The sequence below is a fragment of the Hypanus sabinus genome, chromosome 5 (assembly GCF_030144855.1).
Source record: "Hypanus sabinus isolate sHypSab1 chromosome 5, sHypSab1.hap1, whole genome shotgun sequence".
Lineage (NCBI taxonomy): Eukaryota > Metazoa > Chordata > Chondrichthyes > Myliobatiformes > Dasyatidae > Hypanus > Hypanus sabinus.
This window is the reverse complement of record NC_082710.1, coordinates 150147881-150165553: the sequence shown is the minus strand read 5'-3', so window position 1 is coordinate 150165553 and position 17673 is coordinate 150147881. Positions and strand designations below refer to the sequence as shown.

The 17673-nt window shown below is 49.1% G+C and overlaps 1 protein-coding gene across 1 annotated transcript; it reads right to left on the bottom strand.

The window, feature by feature from the left end:
- Positions 1-402: 402 nt before the first annotated feature.
- Positions 403-12349, bottom strand: LOC132394455 (zinc-binding protein A33-like). The gene is made up of 6 exons (XM_059970631.1): positions 11951-12349; positions 11124-11219; positions 9067-9300; positions 5219-5235; positions 5026-5138; positions 403-3686 (listed from the first exon to the last, which is right to left on the bottom strand). Exons 1-6 carry the CDS (start codon positions 12338-12340, stop codon positions 3145-3147), a joined length of 1392 nt encoding a protein of 463 aa, XP_059826614.1. The 5' UTR covers positions 12341-12349; the 3' UTR covers positions 403-3144.
- Positions 12350-17673: the final 5324 nt, after the last annotated feature.

Here is a 17673-nt window from a genome sequence, read left to right as displayed (position 1 = left end):
GGTCCTCCCTGCTCCTCCAGCCTTTTGTTCACTGTGCCCTCCTTATCCCATCCCCCACTGGTTCTGTGGGAAATCTCGGCTGGTTCCAGAGAGTTAGACAGATTTCAGTACCAGGACACGGACCTCCGAGGACAGAGTTCAATGTCTGTTCAGCTCAGACCGTTCCTCCAGTGATTGTATCCAATGATTCACTGAAAATAAACTGAATTTGTCTTGAAAGGCAGAGCCAAGGGTAGTTTGCTGTTAATTTTCATCACTTGCATCTTCAAAAGCAGCGTTTTCTTGGATCTGTGACAACATATTCTTCTTCTGTCAGGCAAATACTCATCACCCGACACCTGTTTATATTGTAAATACATGCTGGTATTTATATATTCATGCACATTTTATTCAGTATCCATTCTTCAACTTTATTTTTTTATATAATTCTTTATAATTGTGGAATATTGTTGGTCATGGTGTGACATGCAACAAAAACAACAAATTCCTAATACATGTACATGTGTATGGTGGATGAAGATGACCCTTGACCCTGGTTGAGTTTGGCAGTATCAGACACAACCAAGAGAATGGCCAGCTGCTCAGATGGACAGCAGGCTCCACTGCATCGAGACCAAGACCACCTTGCAGCTCAAGGCACACAAGATGCTACTAATGCCATTTCTACAAAATCTTCCCAAATCCATGGAAGAACAAGCTAATGGACAGCAGCTCCTTCCCCAATACAAACTCTCTCTTCCATCCTCAGCCAACTCAAACCAAGTCTCCCCCTCCCAACCATTAACACCTGGCAAGTGGGCAATCACCAGCACTGGCCTCATACACGGGTACAGTTTAGAATCAAGGTGTACGGAGTGTGAGATCTTGAGAACGGAGAAGCCCAGTGCTTTCCATGTTGCCGGGTGACAGGAGTCTTCAGGAATGAATCTGGGGAGGGGCAGCATCAAGCTGTGATGCCCTTAAAAGGACTGGGTCTCTGTTCACCTCCTGGCCTGTCCACCATCTCCACTCACCTGGATTTTACCTACAAGTAACCCAAACCTCGACTTCAGGCTGTTGTTCAGCACTGGCAAAGTCTGCCAGCTAATCCTGATCAGCAGTGAGCAACGTGCAGGGCAGTGAAGCGGGCAAACCACACACTCCCAGCTCCAGCAATCCCGGTCCGATGCCCATCTCAGATACCATGCGAGTGCAAAGTGTGCTCTTCTCCCTGTGACCATCTGGGTTTCCCGAGTTCTCCGGCTTCTTCCAATATTCCCAAACCTGCAGACAAGTAAATTATTTGGGCTCTGTGAACTACCCATTGGTGTGTTTTAAGTAAGCCAAAGGGAGGAGGGTCGACGAGAAAATAGGTTAAAAATAAACAAGTATGGAATCTCCCTCTCCCTGACTGCCATGTCAGCAGTTCAAGAACAACCTTCTCCAGTCCTGCTGCCTTAGCATGGTCGGTCACATCCTCAGTAAGCGGCCCACAGGATGGATGTTGACCATCAGCTACTCATCTAGGCTCATCCCATTGGGTAGTCCTCACTGCCTCGGTGGCTCATGTGCTCACCTAGATATTTCTTAAATGTTGAGTCCATTTCCACCTCCTCCTCAGACAATGCAATACAGACCCCAACTATCCGGGAGCAGGGAGGTGGTGAAGTTCATCTGCAGATCCCCTCACCCGAAGCCTAGGCCTCCTGGTTCTGGAGCTCTTGCAGGGAATATTTCTCACAAACCAACCTTTCAATGCCCCCAGATTTGTACTGTGTCTGTGTTGCTCATCCACACCAAAGCCTCTCCCCTGAGCAAAGCTGCATCCCAGGTCACTTCCCAGTGAACCAGCTTTGCACCCTCCACAGTACAATCACATCATTACATTTCGTGGGGACAGTACTCCAGCAGAGGCTTAACCTGTGCTTTATAGAATTGTCCAACAACCTCATACTCACTGTTCTGGATAATCCCATGCACCATTTTCACCACGAGCTGCCATGTTCCAGGATCCTCAGACTTGCATGGCAAGGTCCCCCCCTTCCTTGCTATTCCCTTGATTGTGGGAGCTGATAAATAAAAGTGAGGGCAGGGGATGCTGCGTCAAGTTCAATAGCCCTGCTGGTCCCACAGCATGGAAACAGACCCTTCAGCCCATTGAGTCCATGCCAGCGATGAAGCAGCCTCTTTCACTGATCCCATCTTATTCTCTCCACATTCCCATCCTCTACCCCTCGCCCACTTGTAGCAGCCAATCATCCCACTGACTCACACATCTTTGGGACATGGAGGGAAACCAAAGCTCCTGGGGTCACAGGGAAGGCATGCAAACTCCACACGGACAGCAGACAAGCTCAGGTTCAAATCCAGTTGTGAGCCAGCAGCTCCACCTGCCGTCACCATAACAGGTGGAGCAGGAGTTTGATGCAGGTGGTATATTGGTTACTGGGTACCTGGGTACAACAGCTGTTCAACCCCAGAAAAGCAAGTTCAGTTAGCCCAAGGCTCTGCAGGGTGCTATACAAATGCAAGCTGATGACCAGAGCCAGGGTGAGAGTGCAAATCTAACTCTCCCTGTGGAGAGAAGAGGTTCTACAATCGCTGGAATCTGATCACAAGGTGCTGGAGGAACTCGGCAACTCAGACAGGATCCGTGGAGGGAAATTGAATATCAACTTTTCAGGTTAACACTGTTCATTTACACCAGTGACGTTTAGGGAGAGGGATCCTGCCTGATGCAGGGACTCAACTCCAGACCGACACCATCCCCTTTCCCTCCACAGATGCTGCCTGACCCACTGAGTTTCTCCAGTTTATCTTTTGCTTCAGCTTTCAGGATCTGCAGCTTCCTGGAACATTAACTATTTCTCTTCCCAGATGCCATCCACCCTGATGAGTGTTTCCAACACTTAACCCAACTCGCTTTCCTCCACCCCCCTCCCATGGATTTGACGCATCTGCAGCTAATAGCTTTACAAGGATTTTTAATGTTGTGCTTGCAGTAACAGAGGTCAACCAGTGCCAGGGGTTGTGTGCATTTAATGGAAATTGACGGTGTCTAATTCTTGACACACTTGGCTCATCAAAACCATGCCAGCTTGCAGTGGGGGTGCTGGGAAGTGGCAAGCCCGCAGTGAGGCAGGGGAGGACTGGGACATGTGTGCGCTACAGCTTCAGTCTGCACAGAGTCAGGCCCTCAGAATTGTCCCCGCAGTTCAAGTATGGGCTGAAATAGGGGAAGAGCCTCTCGGTAAAGGTGTCCATGAAAGTGTAGAGGTGGGACATGTCATCAGCATTATAGAAGGACACCTGGCCTTCCTCATAGTCCAGGTAGATTCCCACCCTCCTGGGCTTGACGGAGAGATGCAGAGGGATTGTGGACCAGTCGAGAGCCTTGTACTCCTTGCCATTCCGTAGCCAAATGGTCCAGTAGCCATCCACTGGTGACAGGGTGAGGCAGCCCTTCCTCTGGACAGACTCGCGGGCCAGACCCAGGTCCCAGGCCGTCTTGGTGCCCACCTCCACCTCCCAGTAGTGCCTTCCAGAGCTGAAGCCCTGAGCGGCCAGGATGTTGACGCAGGGGTCGAAGCGGTCAGCGGAGGGAAGGTGCTGCTGCCTGCTGTCAGTCAGGCGCACCTGGGTCAGGTCCTCTGAGACCAGGAGCTTATGGTGTGCAGAGTTCGGGTCCAGTGTGAGAGAGGCGGGGACTGGCAGAAAACAGAGTAAAAACATTACATACCAGTAGCCACTTCAGACTAAAGCATTTTCCCCCCCAATATTGAACACATTTCAAAGGAGCACAGCCACAAGAAAGCGGCATCCACCATCCAGGCCGTGCTCCTTCTCGCTACTGCCATTGGGGACAAGGAACAGGAGCCTTAGGTCCCACAGCTCCAGGTCCAAGAACAGTATGGATAACATCACTCACCTCAGCACTGAACTGATTCCACAACCGATGGACTCACTTTCAAGGACCATTACTCAGGTTTTCAATTTTATTTATTGCTTACTCTTTTTTTTAACCAATTTGTCTTCTTATGCACATTGGCTGTTTGTCCGTCTCTGCACGTAAGTTTGCATTGATTCTAATGTTTCTCCGCATCTATTGTGAATGCCCGCAAGAAAATGAATCTTGGCATATGGTGATATATACATATTTTGATAATAAATTGAATTAGAACTTGGGTGATTGGCTTTGAAACTTAACATTCACAAAGCCAAGTGATCCACTGGGCCATAGAGATATTTCATTAGGACCACTCTCCTTTGTGAAGTTTTTTGGCTCTGTAATATTACTAATGATTCTTTCCTCTCTTCCCCCACCCCCCACCAAACCCCTCAGGCTAGGAACTGACTCTTTCCAGAGGGCTCCATTATGTTGGGAATTTTCAGACATTCTGTGCAAAATTTCCAACATCAACTTATTGCTCAACAGTCAAGAAACCTGGGTACACCCTCCCACCTACCACCACCCTCCTGCACATCCCAGTGCGATCGTGCTGGCCCAGTTCCACCAGTCATGTCCTAATAGGGGAAAAAACATACAAAAAAAATCACATCAAGAGGCTTGGTAGAATACCTGATACAGGTCATAAGTGAGGCTATACCATGTGCTACATCAATGCAAGTTCATGTTCACAGCCAGCTGGATAGGTCACTTAAGCAACCTTCAGGGAGGGGAAATCTACCTGAGCAGGGTCCAATCAAAGGATTTTGATCCACTCACCCTCAAAAGGCCTATTGGTAAACTGTTGGATTTGCCTCCACCATAATCCCTGGCAGCACATTCCAGACTCCCGGCACTCTAAAAACATGTCCCTTACATCTACTTCCTTGCCCCTTTACATCCGCTTCTCATGCATGTCCTATAGCAAGGCATTTCAACCTTGAGAAAGTGGTACAGGCTGTCTACTGACGGCCTCTCAATTTTATGAACTTCAGGTCTCCGCTCTGACCCTCCAGAGAAAACACTAGTGATGTAGGATCAGAAGCACCCCCAGTATTGCCAGTAACACCTACACATGGAATGAATGGAGGTTGTCCTACCTGGGCCAATGAAGTCTTTCATCTCTCGCCACACCTTGTACTGCAGGGGTCCCTTGAACTCTCCCAAGGGCAGCGTGGCAGGCACCTCACTGGGCATCTGGATGTTATCCAGCCTGTTAAAGCGGTATTGTGGCAGGTTGAACAAGAACCCAGAGGTCGAGTCAGCAAAAATGAGCACGGAGTGTCCACCTACCTTAGGCTTTTCACTGTCTGTAGGGAGAAGAGAGGAGGACACATCAATCTGAATTTGACCAACAAATCCCAGCTCTTGCATGAACAAACTGAGCCACTGGAGTTGGTTTATTCTGTCACGTGTACCGAGATCCAGTGAAAAGCTTCTCTTGCATATTGTTCACAGAAATCAGAATACAGCTTAATTGAGGTGGAACAATGCAGAATAAAATGCAACAGCAACAGGGCAATTGCAGAGCAGGTAAACAAGGTACAAGGTCATAGCCTGGGAGATTGCACAATTCTATTCAAGAATGTATTTTATCAGACACACACAAAACAAGCCAAAACTGAGTGGCATAGAATACAATACAATGGAATAAACGGGAAAAATTGATTTCATTAGCAAGGAGCTGAAATGGGACTGTCTGAACCAAAGGGGTTTACAGTTTGAGGGAATGTGGAGACAGTTTACAAACAGCAGCTTCAAGATTCAAAGTACATTCTGGCAATTGAGGAAGTGCAGCGTAGATTCACTAGGTTGATTCCTGGAATGGCAGGGCTGTCTTACGAAGAGAGATTGGAGAGATTGGGCTTGTACACACTGGAATTGAGGAGATTGAGAGGGGATCTGATTGAAACGTTTAAGATAATTAAAGGATTTGATAGGATTGAGGCAGGAAATATGTTCCAGATATTGGGAGAGTCCAGTACCAGAGGGCATGGATTGAGAATAAGAGGTCAGTTATTTAAAACAGAGTTGAGGAAGAACTTCTTCTCCCAGAGAGTTGTGGAGGTGTGGAATGCACTGCCTCGGAAGAAGGTGGAGGCCAATTCTCTGGATGCTTTCAAGAAGGAGCTAGATAGATATCTGATGGATAGGGGAATCAAGGGATATGGGGACAAGGCAGGGACTGGGTATTGATAGTGAATGAGCAGCCATGATCTCAGAATGGCGGTGCAGACTTGAGGGGCCAAATGGTCTACTTCTGCACCTATTGTCTATTGTCTATTTCTATTCTTCAGTACGTGCGTGAAGAGCATGATTATTATTTCAGATCCACTACAGCATTAAAAACATAATAAGCTCAAAGAACAATTAAAAAAGCATTAAATACAAAAGCTATCCTATAAAACAATGTACAAGTGACCGTTGTATAGATAAACTTCGTATGTACATAAAGGGATGGTAGTGGTGTGTACATAGAGGTCGTGGTGGGGTGGGCTCATGGGTGGAGGTGTTGATCAGCCTAATGTCTTGGGGGATGTAACTGTTTTAGAGTCCAGTGGTCCTGGTGTGGATGCTGTGTAGCTTCTTCCCTGATGGGAGTGGAACAAACAGCCCATAAAAGGATGGGTGTGATCCTTTATGATATTGCTGGCCATTTTCTGGCATCTTACTGTACATACAAGAGGAACCCTTTCCAAGAGGCAGTGATCATGAAATGATAGATTTCACCCTGCAGCTTGAGAGGGAGATGAATCTGTATTATAGTGAATTGCAGAGGCATGGGAGGGGAGCTGGGCAAAGTTGATTGGAAATGGCATGTTAGCAGAAATAACAGAACAGCAGAGGCTGGAATTTCTGGAGGCAATTTAGAAGGTTCAGGATAGATAATCCCAGAGATGAAGTAGTATTCTAAAGGGAGGATGAGGCCACTGTAGCTGACAAGGGAAGTCAAAAGCAGGATAAAAGCAAAAGAGGGCATAGAATAAAGCAAAAAAAAATTAGTGGGAAAATAGAGGATTGTGAAGCTTTTAAAAACCAACAGAAAGCAACTAAAAAAAGCCAAACAGGGAGAAAAGATGAAATATGAAGGTAAGCTAGCCAGTAATATAAAAGAATACCAAAAGTATTTTTCAGATAATAAAAAAAATGAGGTGAATGTAGATATTGGACCACTAGAAAATGACTCGGGAGAGGTAGTAATGGACAAAAAAGTCAGACTGAAGTATTTTTCCTCAGTCTTCACTGTGGAAGACACTAGCAGTATGGTGGAAATTGAAGAGTGACGGGGGCAGAAGTTAGTGCAGTTCCTATTACTAAGAAGGTGCTTGGGAAGCTGAAAGTAGATAAGTCACCTGAACCAGATGGACTATACCCCAGGGTTCTGAAGGTGGTCTTTCAAGTATCTCTAGGTTCTCAAATGGTTCCAGAGGACTGGAAAATTGCAAGTGTCACTTCACTCTAAGGGAGAGAGACAGGAAATTATAGGCCAGTTAGCCTGACTTCAATAGAAAGTTGGAGTCTATTATTAAAGATGATGTTTCAGGGTACTTGGAAGGGCATGATAAAGTAGGCAAAAGGGGTTTTCTAAAAGGGGAAAATCTTGCTTGACAAATATGTTGGAAGTTTTTGTGGAAATAACAGGTAGGATATTCAGTGGATAGTCACTGAAGGAGAGTCAGTGGATATTGTTCCTTTGAATTTTCAGAAGGCCTTTTCACAAGGATGCTTAACAGGAAAGGAGGCCGCGGAATTACAGGAAATACACTAGCATAGAAGACTATTCTGGTTGGCTGCCGGTGACCGAGTGTTCTGCAGGGGTTGCTATTAGGACCGCATCTTTACATTATACATCAATGACTCGGATGACAGAACTGATGGCTTCATGGCCAAGTTTGCAGGTGATACAAAGATAGGTGGAGGGGCTGGTACTGTTGAAGCAGAGAGTCTGCAGAAGGACTTGGATTGGGAGAATAGGCAAAGAACTGGCAGATGGAATATAGTGTCAACTGCATGGTCATGCACTTTGGTAGAAGGAATAAAGACATGGAATATTTGCTAAACTGGGAGAAAATTCAAAATTCAGAGATGCAAAGACACTATGCAGTCCTTGTGCAGAATTCCATAAAGGTTACCTTGCAGGTTGAACTGGTGATCAGGCAAACACAATGTTAGCACATTCAAGAGAACTAGAATACAAGAGAAAGGATGAAATGCTGAGGCTTTACAAGGCATTATTCAGTCTGCACGGGGTATGGTGAGCAGTTTTGGGCTCCTTATCCAAAAGATGAGCTGGCATTGGAGAGGGTCCAGAGGTCAACGAGAATGGTTACAGCAATGAAAGAGCTGATGTAGGAGAGAATTTGATGGTTTCATCCCCACTTACAGCTGTCCTCTGCTGGTCCATTAACACCCCCACACCCAGCTTCTGCCCCGTTTGATAATCCACACATTTGAAAATTGTGGCACAAAATCTAAAATCCAAACAGTTCCCGCTCTTGTGTTTAAGCTTCCGTGTGATGGGATGATCTCACTGGGTTGCCCCGACAGGAGGGAGATGGAAACTCGAGAGATAGTAAATTTTGCGATCTGGAGCACTTGGGTGATTTGGGCAGCAATAACCTCTTTTTCCCCAGGGGAGAAATGCCTGATACAAGAGGACGTCATTTTAAGCTAATTGGAAGAAAGTATAGGAGCGATGACAGAGGCGGTGTGCTTTTTTAAATAAACAATGATAGGTGCAGGAAAGCACTGCTGGGGCAGTGGCAGAGGAAGGTGTATTAAGGACATTTAAGAGACTCAGATAGACAGAGGATGATAGACAATAACCCTCTACTTTTCTATGTGGGAAGGATTAAATTGATTTTGGTTAGGCTAAAAGGATGGTGCAACATTGTGGGCTAAAGGGCCTGTACTGTGTTGTACTCGATGTCCCAACTGCTTCCCACCACTGATCCAGTGCTGTTCCTTCTGCTCTGTGATGAAGGACCTGGATTGGGAGAATAGGCAGAGAACTGGCAGATGGAATGGTGATGGGCTTCAGGTTTGGTATTTCCATGTTTTAACAGTCACTGTACACAGCATCGGCTGCACTGCCCGATCACCAATGTCCATTTGTGGAACAGGCACCCACATTGCCCTACCTTCAGGAACTCAATGTCGCTCTCCTGAGCCTGATGTGTCCTTAACTCTTCATGCCGGCTATCCAGGGAATCCAGCCCTTTCTGGATCTTCTGTAGGTTACCCTGGATCTGCTGCAGGATGTGGTTCTTGTGCACCACCAGCTCCCGACACAAGCTCTCCTCCCTTTCCTGCAGAAAGGAGTGCATCTGTGCAAACTGCTCCCTGATGTGGAGCAACAGTTGCTCAGAGCTTCTCTACAATGAAAAAGAAAAACCTACATTTTAATTCCAATTCTGACATGTTAGTCCATGGCCTCCTCTTGTGCCACAATAAAGCCAACCTCAGGGTGGAGGAGCAACACAATATATTCTGCCTGGGTAGCTGCCAACCTGATAGCATGAAGAAAGATTTCTTCTTCCGGTAAAGAAATTTGCTTCCTTCTATCCTCTCCTTCTATTCCCTACAACTTCCAACAACCCACTGTTTTTAGAAAGGTTACTGTTCACCAGAACAGCCCATTTGCTGAACATAATCATGTATTGCACATTGTAATCCATTTATTAGTTCCAAACACTACCAGGTACAGTCCTTGGTACTCTCAATACATTTTTAAAATTAAAACTCTAGTCATAATAAAAAAACATACAAAATAGTGTCAAATTTTTACATTCATAGCAATTACATTTAGTAGTGCTGACATTGCCACTGATGTTGTCTCCTGGGGCGACATACCCTTTCAATGTTGGAGGGATCTCCCTGCCCAACTCTGAACTTCATGTGAAGGTGCAGGTCTTGCCCCACAGAGTTTTGGTACTCGTTGCACCAAGCTTGTATGCATCCCTCAGCCCCTCCACCAGCAGGCTGGAAAATGCCAGTTGATAACATTCCCTTGCGAACATCTCACTGTGCTGGAAGACCAACAAACTTCAGGTAGACCAAAGGGCACCTTCACTGAGTTGATGTCTTTCCAGCAGCACTCGACAGGAATGGGGTTTCTCTACCTTCACTATTGATGCTGCCCTCATTCACATCTCCCCCATTTCCCAGATGACCATGCTCATATCTTCCTGCCACCTTAATAGAGATGGAGTTCCTCTTGCCCTTACCTACCACCCCATCAGCCTCCACATCCAACAGATCGTTCTCCACACCAATCACACCTTCACCTCCCCCTCACTCTACTTTCCACAGGGATCAATCCCTCTATGATCCCCTTATCCATTCGTCCCTCCCTGCACTTAACCCTGCAAGCAGTTGAAGTGGTACATCTGCCCCTTCACCTCCTTCCCCCACATCCATTCGGGGCCCAAATAGTCCTTCCAGGTGAGTCAACACTTCACCTACAATTCTGCTGGGGTCATTTGTTGTGTCTGGCACCTCCAATGTGGCTCCTCCACATTGGTCAAAACTGACCGCTTTGTCCAGCACCTCTGCTTCATCTGCCAAAACCAGAACTTCCCGGTGGCCTTATTCTCATTAAGGCATACAAGATGAAGACTCACCACATGCCCACCTTGCACAAGTGTTTCACTCTTGCTGAACTCCAAGAGGCACCTTGCACAAACCACATCCTAGTTTCTATGAACATTGGTCATGGGAGTGAGAATCAGATGGGGCATGCAACCCCAGAGGGGACCTCCCTCCCTACCTGCCTGTCCCCTCAGGGACCTCATACCCCACTTGTGAGGGGGTCCAAGTCCTACCCACAATGGGCCTGTTGACTTCACAGAGAAGACACATCTCCAAGTCAAGGATACTGCCCAAAAAAAAAAGGACAGAACAATGCTCATCTTACAAAGTCCAGCAGTCACCATTGTACTCTGGCCAGCTTTAGTCTACCTTCTCTCTCTCACACACCTACACCAGTCTACACACCTCAAACCTTCGTGGCAAGTCAGGAAAGCCACACCAAAAAAGACAGCTGAACCCAATTGACAGTGTCAAATCCCAAACCTCATTATTCCAAACACTATTGTTAGTTTAAACTGGTGTGCCAACCAGTCCAGATTATTTCAAAAACAACTGGTGGGATTGCAGCTTGGAGAACCAATTCTGGGCTGTCAATTGCAAATATTACCTGCAAGGCAGAAACTTTGTCTTGCTCATTACACAGGAGGTACCTGAAGGCGCATGATCGATCTTCTACTGTAGAGATCTCCAGCTGCAGCTCACCCTGCGGGAAGGGAGAAGCACTTATGAGAGGGTCACTGGGGGAAAGGCAGGGACAGGAGGGACAGGGGGGCAGGTGAGGGGTCCTGAGTATACAAGTGTCTTCAGAGGAAGGATGTAGGTGGAAAAGGATGAGGGGGAAAAGATGGGGCTATACACCGGAGAACTGGAACATGATAGGGAGGGGTTGGGAGGCAGGAGGAACAGTTAGAGAAAGACATGGCTGCATGGGTCACTTAGTTTCGTGACGTCGGTCCAGGTTAAAGGTCTCCATGAGGGGTCAAATACATTTAAATAAATACATTGTGACTGATATGTCAGTTCATGTCCGAACTTTGGAGAAGAATGGGGAGTAGATTAGGGCTGTTTCCAACAGGAGAGGGCGGGTCTGAGTGATACACTGAGACACCCAGACAGGAAATTCCAGAATGAGCCGGTGTGGGGTTGATTTTAAAGGACTGGTGGAAATACAATTCAAGTGGCTGCTATAAATCGCTCTAAATGAGCGAGGGGGGAATTGAGAGGTAAGTGAAGAGAATGAAATGGGGTCAGTGTAGACAGCTGGTTGGCAGTGCCCGTTTCCGCACTGTATATGCATTTCTACAGAACTTGACCCCTTAGCTGACTACGCCTCCAGCGGGGTCATTCGAGTGTTATCTACCAGTAGTCTGCAAGGCTCAGGTTCGGTGTGAAAATGAGAAGCCTATCCCCTTCCAACCACCCCTCCTTCCCTACCCTGTAGAACCTGGCGGCCTCGCCGACCGGGCTGGCCTGGTGTTCCCGGTGCCCCGGTCCGTCTCGGCAGCCGAGGCAGATGAGCCGCAGGTCGGTGTCACAGAAGAGTTTGAGCCGGAGGCCGTGCTGCTCACAGTAGAGGTCCGCCAGAGTCCGGGACGCCTCGCTCAGCTGCCTCACCGCCCCGTTGGGCCGCAGGGTGGACGCGCCGGCCGGCTCGCGGCATGCGGGGCAGCAGGGGTCGGGAATCTGATGGCGCCAGTACCCCTCGACGCAGGACCGGCAGAAATTGTGGCCGCAGCCCAGAACGACGGGATCCACGAAGAGCTCCAAGCAGATTGGGCACTGCAGCTCCTCGCGGAAACTGAGGTCAGCGCTGTCCAAATCCATCCCGGGGCTGGCGGGCAAGGACAAAAACACAGGTGGCAGTTGTGAGACTGGCCTAATGGATTCAATGATTCAAATTAATTACTTTAATCTTCCCGCCTTAACTCAGAGGCGTGGCTGCCTTATTTATTCAGTCCGTTGAGGTTTACACTGTAATTCTCCAATTAAGCCTCCCCCCTTCATTGCTTCGATCTGCGATGCCGTTTTTCGGCCTTTCGACTAAGATCAGGTGTAATATCATGGTGACCTCGTCGTGATCAAGAGGCCGAGAAGAGAGTTAGCCTGCTGACCTAGGAGTGGATCCTCATTGCTGACTGGGGGGAGAATATCTAACATCCTTTCCCGGCAATCGACTTCCAGCTCCAATCAATACACACATCCAGTCTCCAGCATTTTGTGTGTGTTGCTTGGATTTCCAGCATCTGCAGAATTTCCCTTGCAGGACTTGAGGACAGTCAATTTCCGACACCTCTGCCCCCCTTCTCGATTGGGCTAATGCTGGAGAAGGCTTATCTACTAATATCTTTTATAAACCCATCGATTCTCACAGCTACCTGGACTGTACCTCTCCCCACCCTGTTACTTGTCAAAATGCCACCCCCCTCTCTCAATTCCTCTGTTTCTGCCACATCTGCTCTCAGGATGAGGCTTTTCATTCCAGAACTATGGAGGTGTCCTCCTCCTTCAAAGAAAAGGGCTTCCCTTCCTCCACCAACAACACTGCCCTCGTCCGCATTGCTCCCATTTTGCACACGTCTGCCCTCACCCCATCTGCCCGCCACCACACCAGACACATGGTTCCACTTGTCCTCTCCTACCACCACACTAACCTCCGAGTCCAGCACATAATTCTCCATAACTTTCACCATTTCCAATAAGATCCCACCATCAAGCACATCTTTCCCTTCTTTGCACCTTTTGCTTTCCGCAGGGATCGTTCCCTTCGTGACGCCCTTGTTCATTCATCCCTCATTGTCTTCCCTCCTGGCGCTTAACATTGCAAGCGGAACAAGTGCTCCCCTACGCCTCCTCCCTCACGACCATTCAGGGCCCCAAACAGTCCTTCCAGGTGAGACGACACTTCACCTGTAAGTCTGCTGGGGTCATCTGCTGAATCCGGTGCTCCCGTTGTGGCCTCCTATATATTGGTGAGACCTGACACAGATTGGGAGACTGTTTCACTGAGTACCTATGCTCCCTCCACCAGTAAAAGCAGGATCTCCATTTTAATTCCACTTCCCATTCCCATTCTAACATGTCATTCCACGCCCTCCTCTACTGCCGTGATGAGGCCACATTCAAGTTGGAAGAGCGGACAATAAGGTTCAGGCAAACGCAGACACAGAGGTCATGCCCAGTTTAGAGACTGTGAGGTAGAAAAGGCCAACCACCATGAGCCCAACCCCATTCCCAAAATCCCCAGACCCCTCCACAAGACGAGGTGGGGGGTGGGGGTGTGCAGAGCGACAAGAAGAAAAATGGCGGGTGGTAAAGAGGAAGAAATCTCAGAAGATCCCACCCAAGAGACCACAGGCTGAAGAAATGAAAAGGAACGGGAAGGTAAGGGAGACGGCACCCCACCAATGCTAGCAACCCATCCTCGTCAGATGATGAAGCAAGAGCAGGAAACCAGTACCCAGGTAGAGGAATCACTTAACGCAAGGAAAATACGTTTGGTAAATGAGTTTTGCTGTCCTCCCTCCAGCTCGAGGAGACGGTGGGGGGGGGGGGGGGTAACACAGAAGCCAAAGGCCCCCTGCTGAAGGAGACTGAGAGCGGTAGGCTCTCCAGTCAACAGCAGCTCCGGGAAACTTGTACAGAGGCCTCTGGAGACCATGAGCTGCACAGGAGCCACCAGCCCAGCTCGGAGACCCGCTTCCGATGCTCCCAGCTCAGAGAGGTTGGGGGGAGGTCAAATAGTGTAGGATTTTAGAGAAGAACTTGTAACTAACCCTGCCCCTTCCCAGTCACACCACTGGCATCGGCATACCTGGGGGAGGATTATCCTCAGTACCTGAACCCAGAGAAGAGCAGCATTTCACTGAAGTCATGGGGTTGACAGCTCTGGCTGAGTGACCAGGTAAGAACTGTCTCAGGCAATAATCATGGACTTAAAACGGACATCTTTGAATGTGCGCAGTTTACAGAGAGCGGAGTGACCCGTCAATGCCTTACAAGGACAATGCAGATAGGCCTTCTTACAGGAGCCGGGCCACCACACCTCGGCAGCTTTTGGAAGTGATCGTAATGATGGTCCAATGTTTTTCTCCGTGTTTGGTGAGGACTGATTATCTCGTTTCCGGCCTGGGGATTCTGTTACAGAGTTGCAGCTTTTCAATCAATCACACTAGTCAAAGAGATGGTTGGGGCGCCTCCTGGTGGCAGACATAAAATACAGAAACACTCCGCTCCGCCTGATCAATGTATACACTTCATCCATGCGGAGTGAGCAGCTAGCTGTCTTTGAGGAGTTCCCTCCACTGCTGGCGACAATCCAGCTGGTCATCTGGCCGGAGACTGCATCATTGATGTGGCTGGACGATCTGGTAGTGCCGACAGCAGACTGGACAGCACCTCCAGATTCCTGATGGAAATGGTTAAAACAGTAAAGCTGAGTGATCCCTGTAGGCAGAGTACAGTACAGCCATAACCCAGCTGCTCACAATCGGAGGACTGACTTCCCCCTCCTGGACTGACTTCCTCATCCTGTCCCATCACTGATGTCAAGCCAGTGTTCCTGTCTGACCAATGCCTTCTGTGAGCCTCCTGTCACCTACAGGAGGACCAGAAAGCAGGCAGGGGGACATAGGAGCTGAATGTTACTCTGGTGGTCCCAGAGAACATTAAAGAACTAAAGAGGGAATTCACAGGTTGGAGAGCCTGGAAACACTTTTCTTGATTCACTGGTGGGAAGCGGCCGGGGAGAGCATCGAGGTTCTTCATCGGCAAAGGGGAAGGCAAGGCAGTTTCAGAGGGAACTGCGTAAACTAGACAGGACTGCTGCGACTTCTGTAGTCGAAGCGGGCGGATGTGGGGGAGGAGTTATGAGAGGTGAAAAGTCAGCAAACCCAGCACTCTGCCAGTGGACCTTCCCAGTTCACCTTCCCATCCAGAGTCCGCACAGTGGAGCAGGATGAGACGGGCCCGTGTTTCTTCATCCAAAAGGTTCACAGACGGAGCTTTCTGACCAAGGGCTCGAGGAAGAGGGTGGCCCCGTAGCATTCTCACAGTCAGACATACTGAGGATTTGCAAACCCTTCTGTGCTGGTCTGTATTACAAACAGGTCACAGACAGCACAAATGGTAGACGGCAGCGAGCAACAGAGTCTGGAGCAAGCACTGATGCTGGAGGAGATGGCTGGCTACATCCAATCCTTCGTCTCAGATAGAACTCCCGGAAGCAATGGCTTACCGGTTGAGTTGTACTCAGCTTCATGGGACTGGATGGGCCTGGACCTGCTTAAAGTGTACAACATTGTGCTTCTAGCCAGCAGCCAATCAGATTCCATGAGGAAGGGCATCATTACACTCAACGCACGCAGAAGGGGAGAGGGATGACATCAATCATCAATCTGCGGTTCTGGTGGCCCTCCATGGGAGATGACATCCGCAACTTTGTCTCAGCCTGTTCGGTCTGTGCTCAAGACAACAGCTCTAACCAGTCACCTACTGGTCTGTTACAACTCCTGTCTATCCCTAAGAGACCCTGGTCCCACAATACCCTGGATTTTGTCAGCAGTTTTCTCCCATCAGATGGTAATACCACCATTGTCACAGCAGTTGATCGCTTCTCAAAGACTGTACTCTTCATTCCTTCACCTAAACTCCCCTCGATCAAAGAAGCAGCCCAATTACTAGTAATGTATGTTTTTAAATTACACGGTTTACCTGTAGATGTTGTGCTAGACAGGGGCTCTGAACTCACATCCAACTTCTGGAGGGCATTCTGTAATCTGTGTGCCTCCGTGAGTCTGTCTTCAGGATTCCACCCACAGACCAATGCCCAGACCGAGCGGACCAACCAACAGATAGAATCTGGTCTCCCAGAACCCACCGCGTGGAGTCAGCAGCTACCCTGGGCCGAGTATGCCATAAACGCCCATCCGTCCTCATCTACTGGTCTGTCCCCTTTCGAGTGCTGATTTGGCTACCAACCCCCACCGTCTCCTGCCCAGGAGGAGGAGGTTGGCATTCCATCTACCGAGGCATTCATCCGCCATTGTTAGCGGACGTGGAGGCACACTCACTCTGCCCTTCTAATGCCTCTGCTAGGATCAAGCGTCAAGCTGACCGCCATCTCTCCAAGGCCCCGCGTTACCGTCAGGGATAGTGTGTGTGGCTTTCAACCTGACACCTGCCCCTCAAGGTGGATTCCTGCAAGCTTGCCCCTCACTTCATCAGCCCATTTCCCATTGCTAAAGTCATCAGCCCTGCTGCTGTCCATCTCAAGCTCCCCTCCACTCTCCGCCGCATTCACCCCACCTTCCATGCGTCCCGCAGCAAGCCTTTCATGAGCCACCCCCTGTGTCATGTCCCCAAACCCCCCCTCCCTCACGGCTCATCAATGGGTCGGAGGTCTTCACGGTGCATTGACTGCTGGAAGTTCATCACCGGGGCCATGGCCTCCAGTACCTTGTGGACCGGGAGGGTTACGGTCCTGAAGAGAGTAGCGAGGTCTCTGCTCCTAACGCCCTGGACCTCTCTCTTATCAGGGACTTCCATCGCAAGCACCTGAGCCGTCTTCATATTCGTCTGGGGATCCAAGATGGAGCGGGTCAGACGGACCACCATGCACAAGTCCCTGGACAACGGGGGCGAGAATGTCCCCAATGTCGCTCTCACCCTGATGGCCAGCATCCATTGTGACTGCATCAGGTTGTGTGTGGATCCCAGGTACATGGGCACAAAGTACCACTACGTGCCCAGGTTCTACCTGTACCCCTGGCTACGAAGGATGGGTCTGGCCCCTTTCCCACGCAACACCCCTGTCAGCTGGTTGTTGCCGCCATATCTGTCCTTCGTAGATAAGTTCTTTCAGGTCAACGCCTTTGACCACAGGGCCATCAGGCAGTGGTCAGCACGTAAGGTCCTGCAGGCACTGCAGGAGAAGGATGAGATGGACACAGTGGGGTGTTTCCCTGAGCAGAGTGTCCAGTTCATCTGGCAAAATGCCTCATCGCCAGACCTCTCCAACAGGAACCAAGACCTCGCCTGGCTGGTGGTGAGAGGGGCCCTCCCAGTCCGATCCCTCCTGTACGCCCAGAACGTCGTCTCCACACCCGTCTGCACACGGGAGGACTGCAGTGAAGAGGAGTCGGTGACCCACCTCTTTGCAC